Source organism: Dasypus novemcinctus, chromosome 10 (assembly GCF_030445035.2).
Source record: "Dasypus novemcinctus isolate mDasNov1 chromosome 10, mDasNov1.1.hap2, whole genome shotgun sequence".
NCBI classification, from domain to species: Eukaryota; Metazoa; Chordata; class Mammalia; order Cingulata; family Dasypodidae; genus Dasypus; species Dasypus novemcinctus.
Window position 1 is genome coordinate 56,219,900 of NC_080682.1, and position 16,397 is coordinate 56,236,296.

General features: G+C 45.3%; 1 protein-coding gene and 1 long non-coding RNA gene across 6 annotated transcripts in view; one reads left to right on the forward strand and one right to left on the reverse strand.

The window, feature by feature from the left end:
* The window catches only part of LOC101417749 (uncharacterized), a 47,846-nt gene extending 42,970 nt beyond the window's left edge, over window positions 1-4,876 (reverse strand). The window contains exons 1-4 of the long non-coding RNA XR_009187593.1: window positions 4,788-4,876; window positions 4,388-4,496; window positions 2,253-2,446; window positions 711-1,629 (exon numbers count right to left, since the gene is read on the reverse strand). This is a non-coding gene — a long non-coding RNA (uncharacterized lncRNA). The remainder of the gene's footprint in view (window positions 1-710; window positions 1,630-2,252; window positions 2,447-4,387; window positions 4,497-4,787) is intronic.
* Window positions 4,663-16,397, forward strand: part of PAMR1 (peptidase domain containing associated with muscle regeneration 1) — a 134,404-nt gene continuing 122,669 nt past the window's right edge. For 2 of the 5 annotated variants that reach the window (XM_071218104.1, XM_071218103.1), the window contains exon 1: window positions 4,906-5,193. In XM_071218104.1, the coding sequence (XP_071074205.1) occupies window positions 4,974-5,193 (220 nt within the window). In that variant the 5' untranslated portion in view covers window positions 4,906-4,973. Of the gene's footprint in view, window positions 5,194-16,397 lie in introns of all 5 variants that reach the window. The other 3 variants (XM_071218105.1, XM_004446832.3, XM_071218106.1) reach the window with 3 other exon arrangements.

Genomic DNA, 16,397 nt, shown 5'->3' on the forward strand with positions numbered 1-16,397 from the left:
GGATTTGAATCTCTGGACTGACAATGTGATAGCCAGATCCTGAGCCTCAACAGACTCCAGCACCTACAATCTGATTTATTGGACTTACCACACTCAGCTAAGATGGAGGTGAAGAAGGACAACCACCACACCATGGAGCCTAGAGTGATTACAACTGAAAATGGGAGGATTGCATCCAGCATCCAGGTGGAATCTGAGCCTCCTCTTGACATAAAGGTGCAATGGACACAACCAATCCAGTGTCCACATAGAAGAGGTGGCATTGGATTGGGAAAAGTGGACATAATGGACAAAGGGTATGGGGAAAGGCAGGAAGAGATGAGAGGTGGAGGCATCTTCGGGACATGGAGCTGCCCTGGATGGTGCTTCAGAGGTAATCACCGGACATTGTAAATCCTCACAGGGCCTACATGATGGAATAGAGGAGAGTATGGGACATGATGTGAACCAATGTATATGAGGTGCAGAGATGCCCAAAGATGTACTTACCAAATCCAATGGATGTGTCATGATGATGGGAACGAGTGTTGTTGGGGGGGGGGGAGAGGGGGGGTGGGGGGGTGGGGTTGAATGGGACCTCACATATATATTTTTAATGTAATATTATTACAAAGTCAATAAAAAATAAAAAAATTAAAAAAAAAAAAAAAAAAAAAGAATGACATAGAGCGGGAAGAATGTGGCCATGAAAGAAGCACAGATTCACCTACCCCCTTGCCTGGCTCCCTGTGGAAAGGGAATGGAGCTGAGCCAGACCAGCAGGCAGAACGTTATTGCTTGTTGTGTAGGTGAACAGCCGGGATTCATTAGGGCTGGAGCCTTCCGTGGAGGGGCTGGTTACAGCAGACTCTGGTGGAAGGGGCTTTTGTCTTTCTACAGTCCTGCCCTTCTCCCTCTCTGGCTCCGGTTGACTTGAACTTGATGCTTTGCACAGCTGATGAAAGCCAAACTTCCTTACCAGAAGTCTGGGGTGTCCCTCTCACATCTGGAAACCAGATCCACCTTCCTCTCCCCCCAGGATTGCCCGGTGTATGTTGCTGTGCAGCTTCTGATCTGCAAAAGTCACAGCTTAGACATTAAGGAGTTGTTGGCATTCAAAAGGACAGTCTTCTTGCTTCTTCCTCCAGTGTATTCACATGCAACCTGCTTCCCATTGGCACTGTAAAGGGTACAGGTTGCACCTCGTCCTTTCATGTGAAAATTAGTGGGTATTGCAATTTGTAATTAAATGGGTGGTCCGACTCCATCTACTAGAGGCAATTGTTGACTTCTGAGTGCTGATTGTAAGTATATAATTCTTAATTTCAGGTATCGTTCAGACTACCCAGCATGCCACTTTGTCTTTTTTATCCACAGCCTTTCTTGTGATTTATTCCTCCCAGGAGTGGAAGTAGGCGGTAAGGGGAGGATAGTCATAATAAAAGCAGCTAGCATTTGCTTAGTAAGTAAAGAGCTCACCCTTCTGAGCTCTTTACTCCCACCCTATGGAGGCAAGTACCATTATGCTTCCCATTTAATAGATGAAGAAACCAAGGCCAGTAGGGGTGAAGTGAGTTGCCCAAATGTACACAGCTAGTAAGTGGTCAAAGTGGATTCAGCACTAGGTAGTATGATTCTCAGCAGGTATTCCTAATGCAGGAATAGAAAAAGAATGTGTTGGGGCAAATCTTCTAAATATCCAGTGCGCAGTTTATAGCCTAGACTTAACAATTGCATGTACAAAACCACTTTTACCAAATCCAACAGATGTTTGGTTAAATTTTCAATTTCAAATTATGAAGATTGATGATACTAAAAAGTTGGCAGTTTGAGAATTTGAAGAATGCTATTTTTACTCTGAAAAATGCAATAAAAATTTTGCATATAATTTCAAGAGCTTCAAAAATCCCCTTCCAACAAACTCCCTGAGACCCTGGTTAAGAATGCCTGATTTAAAACAATGCTAAAATCTATCAATGTGGAAAACTGAGTTGACCAACTGGGAAGGCAGAAAGCTAAATCTATGTAGGAAAATCAAAATATGCATAGAATTGTGTGACCTCAGGCGAGATACTGACCTTCTCTGCATCAAAATCCTAAATCCTAAATCCTCTACCAGGGTTTATTGTGAAGCTCAACAAAGTAATATCTGATCATTGCTTTGGGCTCTCCTGAGAACCCTGGCCTACTTGTTGTAGAGCATCTTTTTAAGAGTTCCTTTCCAGATTCCCTAGTCCTGGGAAATGTGCAAACCCAAATTTGTGACAACAAACCTGCAGGGGCCAGTTTGACCCTGTGGGGATTCCAGGAAGAGGAGTGAGGGCCTCTGCTTCCAGGCTTCTACCGTAGGAGAAGCAGAGACGTGTCCTTAGGGTTGGAGATCTCCTTAGCAGGCAATCAGGTCCATCTCCTGGGACCCCACCCTGGCTGGGAGTACAATTGCTGTAGGTGTGAGGCTGCTGTGGCACTGTGTATCAGAGGGTTAGAAGAAACAAGGAAGGGGTACTGTCTGCTGGTGCTGGATTCTAGCACTAGAAAGACATTCCAGAGAGATTCGAATGCCTACAGGTATTTGGAAACTAACTTGCCTCCTTACCCAAAGGATGAGAGCTGGTTGATCAGCAACAAAGCCCACCTCCCCTCTTCCAATCCCTGCCCTCACCTCTTAGGTATGCTGCCCTTTGGTATCCTTCTTCCCTTAAAATGCTATTTTCAAACAAGTCTTACCTGGATAGGGAAGTTGAGAGTGAGGAAGATAACCCATAACATGTGACTGCCTGGCAGTCAAGTCTCAGGGCAGATTCAGATAATGATTAATTTTTATTGAGCATTTAGTCTATTCAGGCACTGTGCTAATGGGCCCTAAGTGCAGAATCTCATTAAACTTTTCCATCCCTCCTCAAAACAGTTTTAATTATTATTTCCATTATATATACAGGAAAAGTGAGATTGAGGGGTTAGTTAAATTTGCTTAAGTTAACATACTGTCAGGAAGTGGTATATCAAGGATTTGAACACAGGTCTCTGACTGCTGAGTTCTTGCTTCCAGTCCTTTGGTGGCAAAATCAGGGCTGAGATCTAGGAATTTCTCCCAGAGGGTAGTCGCAGGGGAGGACTACCTACCTCAGGTTTGTCCCATCACTTCCCCTTCCTCTTCCACCGCTTATACCTTACACCAGGCCTTCAGCAACAGTCCCAGTTGTTCTCTCTGCACCAGTCCCAGCAACCTCCATTCCTCAGTCTGGGTACACTTATGGCATTTATCCTCCCATGACTCTGTTTTGGACCCAACACCCTCTGCTCCTAAACCATCAACCAAGAACAAAACCCAAGCTCTTTGGGTTGGCTTTTGAGTTTGCCATACTCTTACTCTTTTCCTGCCCTCTGCTACCTCCAAACTGATGTGTACTGTCCGCCCTCTTTTGTTCTGATATATACACACATATATATCAGAATCATTTAAAATGCATTTTAATTGTTTACATTGCCATGGATACTTTGGGAAAAAATATAATGGTAACTTATGCTATAAACATAAATATTCATTCTTCCCCAGTGGCACTGTCCCAGCTCAGTCTTTCTGCCTAGAAAGCCTTCCTCTCTCCCCTCCATGGATTGAGACCCTACCTCTCAGGCCACAGGGCAAGACTCCTTGGCTTGTGAAACGTCCCTATCTGCCCCTGCCCTGAGTGATCACTCATTTCTCCCAGCTTCACGTGGTTCTCAATCTAACAGTACAGACGGGCACCAGATGTGGCTAGGAGCTGCAGCTCTTCCCTGGGTGTGAGTCCTGCTTTGCCACTTGCAGGCAAGTGACTTTGAGCAAGTCACTTAATCGCTGAGCCTTGGTTTCCACATCTGTAATATGAGGACAAGACCACCTATCTACGCCAAGGCTGTAATGGTTAAATACAGTTCTGTAATTAACATTTATTTGGCATCCGTAAGAAGCAGTGCAACCAGTGATTAGGACTGCAGGCTCTGGACCCAAGCTGCCTGTGTTCAAACTCTAGCTCTGCCACTTACTAACTGTGTGACTTTGGGTGAGTTACTGAACTCTCAATGATTCAGTTTCCCTGTATGTAAAGTAGAGATGATTACTTTATTGTACGGAATAAATTGATACATGTAAAGTGCCTAGAAGCCTGACACTGAGAAAGCAATTTAAAAAAAAAAAGGCGGCTATTATCTTGTAAAGCATCCTGCATGCTTTCTAGCACTTAGGCATTGGAGTAATGAAAGCACCCTTCCTCCTTTCCTCCGCACTTCAAGGTGGCGTCGCTGCCTCTTATCTAGACTGAATTCCTTACAGCAGCGGCGGTGCCCTGCGTGTCCCCTTATCCCTGAGCCTAAGCCCCTCCGTGGCATGTAGAAGATGCTCAGGAGTCCCTGGGACTGCTGAACTCACCATACTGGGCCAGCAGAAGCACGAGGAATTTTCCTGCAGCCTCTGGTCGAAGAGGATAAGGTTTCCAAATTAGCGGTCTCCGGTCTCCGGAAGCAGAGGGAAGGGACAGCTTGGAGGTAGAGGTGCAGTGGGGAGGAGAGGTTGGCACCCTTTCTCCCCCATCGCCAACATTTCTCCAACCCCCTCCCACCCCGCGGACGACGCTTTTAATTAGGCTCCATGTGTGCAGTCTTGGCAGGCAAAAGGAGTTCCAGCCCAGGCTCCTGCGGCCGAGCGGAGAAGGGGCGGCGGCGCCGCGGGAGGAGGCGCGGGGGTGCCGCAGGCCGCACCTGAGCAGCCGCCTCTGCCCCAGGCTAGTGGCTGCCCGCCGCCCGCCCACCCAGCCCTCTCTCCCACTCACCCGGCGGAGACCGCCTGGCGGCACCCGGGCCGACCTCCGCGCCCCGCAGCTCCCCTTCCAGCCACAGCGCGCTCGCCCCGCCCCCGCGTGGCCGCACCTCCCCGGGCGCCGCAAGGGTTAAGGCAGCGGAGAGGAGAGCTTGGGGCTGACGTCGTCGCCGCTGGGGCTGAAGGTGGTTCCCCTCTGATGAGGAAGGGAGAGCTGGCGAGCGGAAACCCGAGCTCCCGCTCAGCTGGGACTTGGGGAGGTCCCAGTAAGCAGCTTGCCTGCCTGCCTCCTCGGGCCCTCCTCTTGCTCCCCAACATTCACTCCGGGGTACTGGCCGCGGGAAAGATGGAGCTGGGCTGGTGGGCGCAGTTGGGGCTCACTTTCCTGCAGCTCCTTCTCATCTCTTCCTTGCCAAGAGGTACTGTGAGTAGCGTCCAGGAGCCCCTGGAGAGGCATATCCCTCCTGGGGGCGCCTCAAGTGCGCTTGGAGATGGTGTGGCTGTGTGCGTGGGGGGGCTTCTTCTGGTGATAATCTGGGGAACTTGGGTGGTGTGTTGGGAAAGTTTCCCTCCCTGAGAATGTGACAGGATTTTGTCACGAATTCCAACTTGTGGGACTAAAATGCCTCAGGAAGAGGTAACAGCTCCGGTTTTATTTGCTCTTTCTTGTTTATTTTTTCTTTAAGCACAAAATTAACCCCCCCTCTCCCTCCGAGAATCAAGGCAGTCTGAGTTCTTGGCTCTGATTTGCAAAGGCTAAATTTTTCCTGGAAAGAGCTCCTTAAGAGGTGAGCAAGGAAAAGAAAGAAGAAAGGGAAGGAAAGAAACAAATAAAGAGCAGGACTTCCAGCAAGCCAAGCCAGCTCTTGCTGGGGTGCTCTTCCTGGGGAATCTTGCTTGAATTGTATAGGTACCACCCTTAAGAACAGATCCCAGCATAGGATCATAGGAGATCTACCCACTCAGCATAGATATGCTCCCTTCCTGATCAGGATGAGAAAGAAGAAGAAACAGCCGGGGTTGAAAGTGCACATTGTTTCTGGGGCTTCACAGTGTTTGTTTTGAAAGAGCCAGTGGCTTCTTTGTCACATGTCATTATCTGAGCCACAAACCCCAAGTCAATGGGCTCCCAGGGGCAGATGATGCTGGATTTGACATAGAGCTCCTGGGAGCCTCTTGACCCAGCTCAGGGCAGAAGCGAGGGAACGGCAGCAATGGCAGCTTTGTCTTGCAATTGCTCGCCGGCAGGCTGGGAAGAGGACTTCTTAGGAGCATCTGTCTTTACATGCCCTGAGGCGCAAGACTTCTGGAGCCGAGATGTGGATGGACTGTAATGTACAGACTTGAGAAAACAGAGCAGCTTTTTATGGGCAGGGTACCCGTGAGTGCTTAGTGCTTCCCTCTGCGCTAGTTACCTGTCACCTGAGCTCTACCTGTGAGGTGATGCTCCACTGCTGCAAGAAGCTGGCAGGTGTCTAAGAATGAAACAGGATCGGTAGGGTGGTGAGAATGCTAAATTCAATACCTTGTTGTCTAGAAGAGGAATGCAGGCATAAGGCACATCCTTCCAAATGGGTAATCCACCCATTTGAGTCAGTACTTTCCACCTGCCTGTGGCATGCCTGCCCTGGGGTGAACACTTCTTTAGTGATTTACTATCTAGATGGCAAGAATGTTTCTTTTGAATTTTGCCAAGGTGGCAACTGGACAGCCCAAACATAATAACGAAGGGAGAAGGAGCCCACGAGGTCCTGATAATCCATAAAACAAAGTCCTTGCCTCCTCCCTGTTTCATCTCTGTCTTTTGGAACCAAACGTCCAGGGTGTGGTCGCCTTAGCCCAACTCCAAAGGCCCCCGGTTCCTTCCTGAAGCACCAGTGCTCAGTGGACTCATTGGCTCATGGTGACATCAATGATTCCCTGCTTTGCTTTTTTAATGTGGTAGGTGAGATGGCTAAAACCCATGAAAGTTGAAAAACAAAATTCAACTGCCCCTTTTTACTAGCCCAGGATCTGAAAAATCCATTTATTCCTGTCATGAGGTCTCTTTTACCTTTTGCTAGGGAAAAGCTTCAGGGAGGGTGCATGCCCTTTTGGCAGCCACAGCTGCTGACTGAGCTAGAAGGAAACTTCATATGTTTTGCAAGGATATTTGGGTTGTCGAGCATTCACATTTAGGAGGGAATACCGAGGAACAGAGTGGAGAAGAAAAATAGTTCTTCAAGGAGTGGGCAAGTCTCCTCCCTGCTGAAATTCTGAATCTGGCTCTGTCAAGAAAAGCTTGGAAATGTGTTTTCTCTGTCTAAATACTTTTTTTTTTTAAAAAGTATTTGATGCAATATAGACAGCCGCTGGGATGCAATGAGAGATTGTGGTTGCTCATTGGCATGTGACACATGTTGGAGGATGAGAACCCAAACAGGCCAAGTGATAACCCAGCATAAACAGCATGTGAAGGGAGAAACCCAACTCCACTGACCTCATCAAATAGCAGTAGCTCCACCAGTACGACTTTGCCTAAGAGGAAAACCTCATTTAAAATATGTAACCCTTGGGAATGAAACTTCGGTATGGATAACTTCGCAAGTGTTGCTTCCAGCAGACATTAGCTTGTAGGGAATGGACATAAATGCAACTAGGGAAGATAATTTAAAGCACAGATATTCAGTGGGTAGGAGCAGCCAGCTGAGAAAGGCAAGAAGGGAAGAAATGTAAGTGGGAAGGCATGGCAAGAAGGATTCACTGTTTATAATGGGATGTGCTAGCAAATTCCAAAGAAAGCTCTCAGAATTGGTCTTCTTGGCAGGGGTGGATTGTTTTGGGGATCATGAAGAGGGTGTTTCCCTAGAAGATACTCTGAGAGCTTCTGGCTAATTCCGCAGGAAAATAATTTAATGGTGGAATTACGAAAGTTAGAGCTGGGAGGGATGTTAGAGATCACTTAGTATTTTTGACCTCAGGGGATGATGAGATTGAAAATCTAGCTAACGTTGAGCTAAATATTTCACATGTGTTAATTCTCAGACCAGCCCAATAACGTTTGCACTATTACTGCCCGCTTTCTACAGAAGAGGTTCCCAGAGGTCTGGACCTGTTTGAGGATATGCGGGCAGATGAGAGGCACCCTGGGGAGAGCCCAGGGAGTCTAATTCCTGAGCCCGAGCTCACCTATTACACAGATGACTTAAGTGCTCACACCCAGCAGACTGTTCTTTTTTTTTTTAAATAACAGGCTTTTTAAAAAAATTATACAAGTTGTAAGCTTAAAAACAATCGTGCATAGTATGCAGAATTCTCATACATCACCCCTCCACCAATACCTTACTTTGTTTTGGAACGTTTCCTACAGGTTATGAAAGAATATCATCAGACTGTTTACCAGCAGACTGATTTCTGATGCTGATACACATCTATCTTGGCAAGGAGTTGGGACATATAAAGGGAGAGAGAGCCTTGCTTGCCTCAGTTTTGGTGCCACTGTTGACTCTGTCTTGGCTAGCTGTGGTAAAGAGGGAGATGGAGATGGTATTCCTGCAAACCGGCAGCCATTGAGCCAAAAGTCCTGCAGTATATAGTAGTACATGTGCTTGAAAATGTTTTGAATCTAAATGCCTCTGGATAGGCTGTGCCCCCTCTATGGTCTGACACGCCATCTTTTCAATTTACATGGTTATGTTACCTGCTAGTCCAGGAGTCCTTAACCTTTTGTGTTCCATGGACCCCTTTGCCAGTCAGGTGAAAACCACGGACACCTTCTCAGAATCTAATCGCAGATAGTTTTATGACACTCAACCAGCATCGAGTCTAACAACTACTGTAAATTCGAAGTATGTATGAGTGTAAGCGATTTTTCAAGATAAGCAACAACTGTAATAGGATATGAAATGAATACTAATGTCATTTGTTGCCTACATTCATAAGTGAAGGAAAGGCTAGGTTTCAGTTAGAGGTCAGAGAAAATAAAGATAGTAAGTTGACTTTTTTCAGTTCAAGCTCACAGACCCCCTGAAATTTTTCCATGGGTCCCTTGGGGGTCTGTGGACCCCTGCTTGAGAAGCCCTGTGCTAGTCCCTGTTGCCTATATTTTTGGCCTCCAGTCCCTGAGTAGAAGGGGGCAGGAAGGGAGAGTGAAAGAGAAGGTAGAAAGCTGGGTGCAGAATGGGGTAGAAGAGGAGAGATGCAAGTGAGTAAACTCCTAAGTATCGATTGGCTGACGGGACTTTTAAAAGCAGAAGCATTTAATATAGTCAAAGTTGCTCATTTTGTGGAACATAATCTCACCCCTCTCTATGACCTCCAACTCTTTGGTAAAATGTTTTATTCTCTTGAGTGCCCTTGAGAGTGATCTTCCTATGGAAATTGAGTAAGAGGCTGGGTGTTATGTCTGTATCAATAAGTTGTAGACAAAGACTGTACCTTTGGCCCAAGAGTCCAGAGGCAGGGATAACCTATAGCCTGTAAGTCCCTTGGGAATATGCTGCTGTCTTGGGGAGGACATTGGAATGGCACTGGCATGGACTGGAGGTTTGACTTCATGTTATCTATGTCTGGGTTGCACTGGCTAGACAGAAATGGCTGAGAATGGAATCTGGAGCAGCCTAATGGCTGGCCCTAAATCAGAAAATTATTTCCATCTGCCCTGCTGTGGGTGACCACTCCCAATGCAAGAGCAAACATCTCTACTTCCTTCCCCCGAGACCAGTTCTAGAAGCTGCAATTGATTTGGGGGGTGTGCAAAATGGGGAAAGTGACATTTCAATGATAATGGAGGAAAGTTTATGTGGGAGAACCCGTCGCTCTCAATCAGTGGATATTTGACAGTCACAACAGTTCAAAGAGTTCAGCGCCACTGCCCTCTTGTTTTACTTTAAAGGGGGAGTGGAATGCAGTGTTTACATTTTCCAGTTCCTGAATTCCAGGGTAGAACCAGGGCACAGCTGGAACATTGAAAGCTACCAGATCGGTAGCAGAAAGTATCTCAGATCCCAGGCCCGGTCCATATTTAAGGAATTCTGTTTGTCATTTGTCACAAGAGCTTAGCCAAAACATGAAATGTATAATGGAGAGAAAGAAGCAGAAAAGTAGGACAAACCAAGCCTCATACCTGTAAATACAACCACTCAAGGAAGGCAGGGACTTTGAGTAGGTTGGAGACTTTAGGCTTTCTTAAGTAAAGTTTCTTTCCACTACACACCCCACCCCTCTACTCTTTTTTTTCTTTCTAGGTTGCAATTATCTGAGACAGACAGTGAGACCCTGTGGGTTGAGAGTAGAGTAGGCAGGGGAACACATTTAAGTCCTTTATAATGGAAACTCCAGCTGTGTTTGGGGAAGGGCTTCGAGCTTATCATACCTAAGAGACCTAATATCAAGTCTGGCCATGCAAGAATTTATTGAGTTTGTGGATTTGCCAGGCATTCTTCTATATGCTCCACATATATTTATTTAATCCTTACAATAAACTTAGGAGGCAAGTACTGTTATTATTATCCCCAATTTATTCATCCATGAAGGAACTTGGCAGACAGAGGTTTGGTCCCGTGACTGGATGCTTGCTTTTTGAGCCCAGGTAGTCTGACACCACAGTGCATAACCTGAAACACTATCCAACATTGCCACAGTGAGCAGCAGGTCCTGCCGTGCCCTGCTGGCTGAAGGAAAAAAGAAAGCTAAATGGGGTTGTCCTGACCAGGTGGTTAAGAAAGGTGGTTATCTCTTGGACATTCCAAATTCTCAGAAAGCCCAAAGCAAGATGCGTCTACTCTGTGGAGGCTGAGTGGACAGTGGAGAAAGGACAGGTCATCATCAGCCTGAGTGGGGCCACGGGGAACTCAAGAGGAGCCATTCCCCAAAGGAGACAGAGGTGCTAAGCAGACCAAAAAACCCTGCCAGTTTCTGGAATAGCTGTCCACAGTATCATGCCATCTTACCGTGCTTAGCTGTGGCAAGTGAGAACTGCTTTGTTCCACGGCTCAACTTTTATAATCAAAATCATGTGTCTAGTTGCAGAGGGACAGAATTGAGGATGAGACATATTTCAGGTCTGCCTTGACAACCTGTATCCTTGCTCCTTTATGGATTTGTTCATCAAGGTCATCAATGTATAAACTCTTAGGCCATGGGATGGGAGGAGCAGGCCTGGAATGAATAGGGGAAGTGTTTTTTTCTTTTTTGGCATAACGCAGTGATAGAGATTACAGAAGACGGAGATTTGTTTAACTTCTACTAACACCAAGATGGATTTTGTTCAATTCAGTTCAACCTTTAGTAAGGATTTACTGTCTACCAGATGCCAGTGTCCTTGGTCTTATCTCAAGTGGTTAATAGAAGCGCCCCTCTTGACCAAGCAGCAAATGAAGACATCTATTCTGCCACCCTTCTATCTCTGGAGGCGGAGAAAAGCCTTTCCTCCTGCAATTTGAGCATCTTCATTGCTTCTCTGTCTGAGACTCTGAATGTTGAAGTGAGTTGGGTTAGTGGTTTGGCAGCATCCTCTGTGCAAATAGAAGCATGGTCAGTCTGATTGGAAAACCAACGCTGCTGCTGCTAGAACAGAGTGAGGAACACATTCAGGCAACTTTAGCTCATGGGGAGACACAGCAATTGTCCTCATAAGATAAATTCACAGTTGATTAAAAAGTTTTTCCAGCTGGTTTAATGGAAAATCAATGGAGAGAAGGGGGATTTGGCCCAGTTTGTTTCAAACAAATTGAATTGTTAAAGAGCTCCAAGGAACTAAAGTGTCAATGGTTTTAAAATCCAGTTCCACTTTCATGTATTTTATAGGATTCCATTGAATGTCATCAATTAATGCCCCATGTCATGGGATCTTTCCTCAGGAGTCAATAGTGGTGAAGTTTCTGGTGAAAAACACCTGAGACCTCCTAGAACAAATTGGCTGAGCTAACCTTCTGGCTGGCAACATCTAGTCCCTTTTATTCCAGTGTCCTTGGCTCACCTGGATGCAAGCAGAGGCTAGGACATGGCTGGGTGGTAAGGACTCTTTGTTGCAGGTCTTTTTGTCTGGCTCCCAGTCTTCTAGTGGGTGGTTGACTGCCTACTTCCAAAGGGGTGTTCAGCCTCCCTTCTGTACAAGCCTGGCTCCCCTAGCCAACCTGCTGGTATAACAGAAGAACTGGTGAACTTCCTAAGTCTTTATGGAAGTGAGAAACAAGCTATGATAAACAAAACTGTTCAGCAGTAGTATGCTCAATAGGGTCCTTGTATTGCACACTCCAGCAGTCACAGCAAGATGTATTTCTAGCATTAGTCTTTGCCACAAATAATCTTTACCTTGGGAATCACACATGCCTCACCATGTCCATATTCATACATTCTTGCAAGACACTGTGTCAATTACCTACCAGGTACCAGGCACGATACAGGTGCTGAGGATGTGATGATGAATAAGAAAGATTAGGTCCTTTTCTTCAAGGTACTTGCAATCTATGGGAGAGCTTATGGTCAAGCCTGGCATTTCCCAAAATGGATTTCATTGAATACTAATCCTGGGAAATATTCAACAAAAAGCAAATCCAGGAATTGATGAAATAAGTCTGGGAGATGTGGAGATTAACTGTGCATAAAGCATAGTGTAGCCTCTGAAAAGTCATGCAATAAAGAAAGCTGTTATTTGTATTTTACAAAAGTGCTTGACCAAAGAAACTTTTTTTCCACGTAATCTTATACCATTCAGTGGAATTAATGTTCCATGGAAGACAGATTGGAAAATTCCGATCTCTTGTCCATAATGAATAAAACATTGAAGAATACCTCACAATTACTGAGGATAGAGTAGGAAGGGAATTTGAAAGTCTGCAAAGCATGGGCCTCTCTCCAGACTTTTGCTGAGGTACGGGCAGGAAGTCTGACATCCTCGTCACTTCACATTTGCTGAGATGTTGAAAGAATCATGGAAATGATGATGTGTCCATGTTGCTGTGAGAAAGGCCTTCACCAGCACTTGACCTGCATGGTTGATTGAGAAAACTCATTTCCTGTATTCAAGTTATTTAAAGTAATGTGGTTGGTCTGGGAACCGTAGCAAACTGAAGCTTACATCTGATTGAAGAGCATTGGTGTGGCAATTCTGGGGAGTGGTAAGAGCCATGACTTGGTTTCCCAACAAGATTGTGTCGTTGGTGTCAGCCATACTGTGTCCTCTTTGAAAATAAGGAGAATATTTGAACTTCCTTCTAATCCCTAGGGGTGTGGTGTCCAAGGGCCATTCATTACCAATTAATCACCTCCCTCCTTCCCTATTACCACACACACACATACATGCACATACACACACTGATCTTGTCTCCAAACTCTTGGTATTTACCCTTGTCTTTTCCATTTCTGGTCCAGTCTAGTCACTGTGACCCTGATTTGCACAACCCTGAAGTGATCTGGGCTGTTTGTATGGGACCTGTAGCCCATAGAGACAGCATGTGAGTTTGAGCTGTTCATCATCCCCTTGTTTGCTGTTTCTGGGACCTACTATTTTCCTGCCTCTGCTAAATATTGTTCTTGTTGTCATGCAACATGGATTCTCCCTTGGCCCTAGCATTGCCTGCCTTCATTTCCTGCCCAGACTTATTTCAGATTGGATAACTACAGTGGCAATGGGTATGGAATAAAACCAACTGTTGCTTTAAAGGGTATTCTTCCTAAGAGGCCTTCAGTAAACATATGGCATTCATCTTTGATATAGAATTCATCTTTGATACAGAATTATCTTTGATATAGATGTCTTGGTATGGATGTGTTCAAGTTTGCATGTGAATGCACAGAAGAGAAAAGCATAGATGTGGATGGGTATATGTGTATTATTTGTGTCTAAACAAGTCTGAATGCACATGTGGCTGTGGTAGAGCATTGTCATCTAAAAAATGGACCAGGGTTTCGATACTGCCTCCATCATTCTTTGCTGGTTTTCTTGGGCAAGGTAACTGAGCCTTTAAAATGTAGCCATATCACCATTCCATCTGTAGACTGAGGATAATAGTGTCTATATCACAGGCTTTTTGTGAGTAGTAAATGAGAGAAGCCATTTAAAATGCTTAGTATAGTGCCTGGCAAACAGGGAGTACCCATAGAATCTTTTCCCATCACCACATGTCTCACAAGGAATTTAGAAGAAGCCAAACTGGGTATTTTCATCAGCAGAAGATTGGAAGCTATGTGGTCCTCTTGAGCCCTTTTTACCTCATCCCATAGTTCAATTCTGTTCATCTGTGACTGTCAGAAAAAAATCCCAGATGATTCACCATGCACAAGTCCCCTGAGAATTGCTCTCTCCTCCTGGGTTTCTCATGCACCCACCTTCAGCATTAGGGCAAATGCCTCCCACAATGCTGTGCTTTAGTGTCTCCATATTTGAAATAGGGCCTGTGGTAGGTTCTTGCAGGGACTGAGGGGCTGTTGCCTTGCAAAGTAGGTGGTCATGGGTCAGTGACTTTGCTTCTCAAACATGTATGGTCTGAAGCTGAGCTCATGACCACCTGCTGTGACTCAAAGGTGGAGCTTGCAAGGAATCCTCAGGTGCAAAGAAGCTCCCCTTCATCTTGCTGTAGCTTGCAGAGCCAGGGGGAGGGAGGGTAACTATAATGACGGTAGCCTGTCTAAAGCTGCTGCCAGCTCAGGGCTTAGGGAACCATCGGGCATTCCATTACCCATGTATCACCCTCGCCCAATGTTCCTCCACGCCTGACACCTCTTGTTGAACAGCTGCCTGTGGGAGAAGGAAAATCCAGCTTCCTTCATTGAACCTGGTTGTGAAGACAGTAATACTAATTCTGGTAGCTTTTGGCAAAGAGGTAAGCAGTGGCACACCCAAATCTCCTGTAGTCCTGATGAACTCTGATTCAGAGAGAATGTTTTCAAGTGTGGAAGATGGAGAGCAAGTGGGATAGTTTATGGAATTCCTGGGTCTGGGGAAATCCAGACTGGCCTTTTAGTGTGCAGCTTAAGTTTTATTGCTTACCATGTGGCCATTCAAATGCTTTAATTGTTCTAATATTTGCTGGGTTCTATTGCCAGGTACTTGTAGATGCATTATTTTTTCAATAACCATGCTAATAAAAAAGTAAGGCTGATTTTAATTCATATTTTCAATGTTTGAAATAACCCAGAAGCAGCTGTACTTTAAGGATTTCCAGTCCCACAGTTGTCAAGGACAAACCAAGAGGCTAGAGCTTGGGTTTTATTCCCTTTGGTTGCGGATGTGGAATTTCTATTTCTAAAGAGAAGCAGCAGGAGGAGAGGTATGTCCTATTTAACAGTGTCTGAAGAGGGGGTATTAGAGAAAAGAGACTAGAAAATGTAGAGGCAAAATAGTTGCCTGAAAATGCTACGTACGTGTGGGCCTCTGAAGAGGACATTATTGCTCACTCACTTTGCTTCCTTAGCCATCTGTGTCTGAGCCAAAGATGTGATGGCTTTTTATTCTGCAGAAAATAATGGTCATCTCTGGCAAACAGGCATTTTTTCTTCCAAAGTTCTTATGCCCTTTGCCTTCTTCAGTGGCAGTAGCATCAACAATCCCATCACTCTACCTCCATCCTCTTGAGGCTTAGGAGAAATGCTGTGGCAAAGTGTCTTGTTTATGGTTGTCCAGCAGCATAAAAGGGGGACAGATTTCATGGACCCAGACCCAGAAGGTCAGACTTCTTTCAAGAACAATAGGAAGTCAAGGTCATTTTCCTTAATCTTTAGGCAAGTGGGAAGGGAGAACCAACACAGATTTCAGCTTCATGTGGGATGGAAGGAGGGTGTGTTTTTCAGAACACATTCCCCTAGAAATAGTGAGAGCAGGGATTCTCAAAGGTGTATACTTGTTTGAAAGGCAGAAACATGACCCCCCTCCCCCCACCACACACACACAGATTCTGAGGGAAATGGTCTGGATTCGGGGCCCAGAATCATGATTTTCAACAAACATCCCAGGTAGTTTCAAAGATGATGGTCTGGGGAATGTGTAATAGATAAGCACATAGACCTTTGACTCACTAGACTGAGTCCCAGCTCTGCTACTTACTGTGTAACCTTGATCAAGGCACTTAACATTTCTGAGCCTCAGTTTCCTCATGTATAAAATAGGTGATCATAATGGCATTGTGAGGACTAAATGAAATAACGCAGGGAAAGCACTCAGCTCTTTAGCTGGCTCTTGGCAACCTCTCAGTATATGCTTGCTGTTCTTCTTCTTGTTGTTGCCTTTCAGAATTGTAGATGATATGCCTGAGAGCCAGACCTAGCCTGTAGTTAAGTGTTCCGTCTCTGGAACCAGAGTCCAGATTCGAATTTTATCTCTGCTGTTTTCTACCTGTATGATCTTGGGCATAGCATTTAACCTCTCTGCACCTCAGTTCCCTCATCCATAAAATGGGCATATTAATTGTGCCTATATTATGAGATTCTTGTGAAGATGACATGAGTTAATATGGATGAAGAACCCAGAACAGTGTCTGACACATATAAAGTGCTGCAGAGGAGTTTGCTATCATTATTAGGGGAAACAAATTATTAGTCAACCTTTATCAGTGATTTTAGAATACAGCAAGGTCTTTCCTAAACTTTGCTTTGGGATCACTGTTAGAAGCAGACCCCTGATCTGGGTATACTATTTCTATGACCC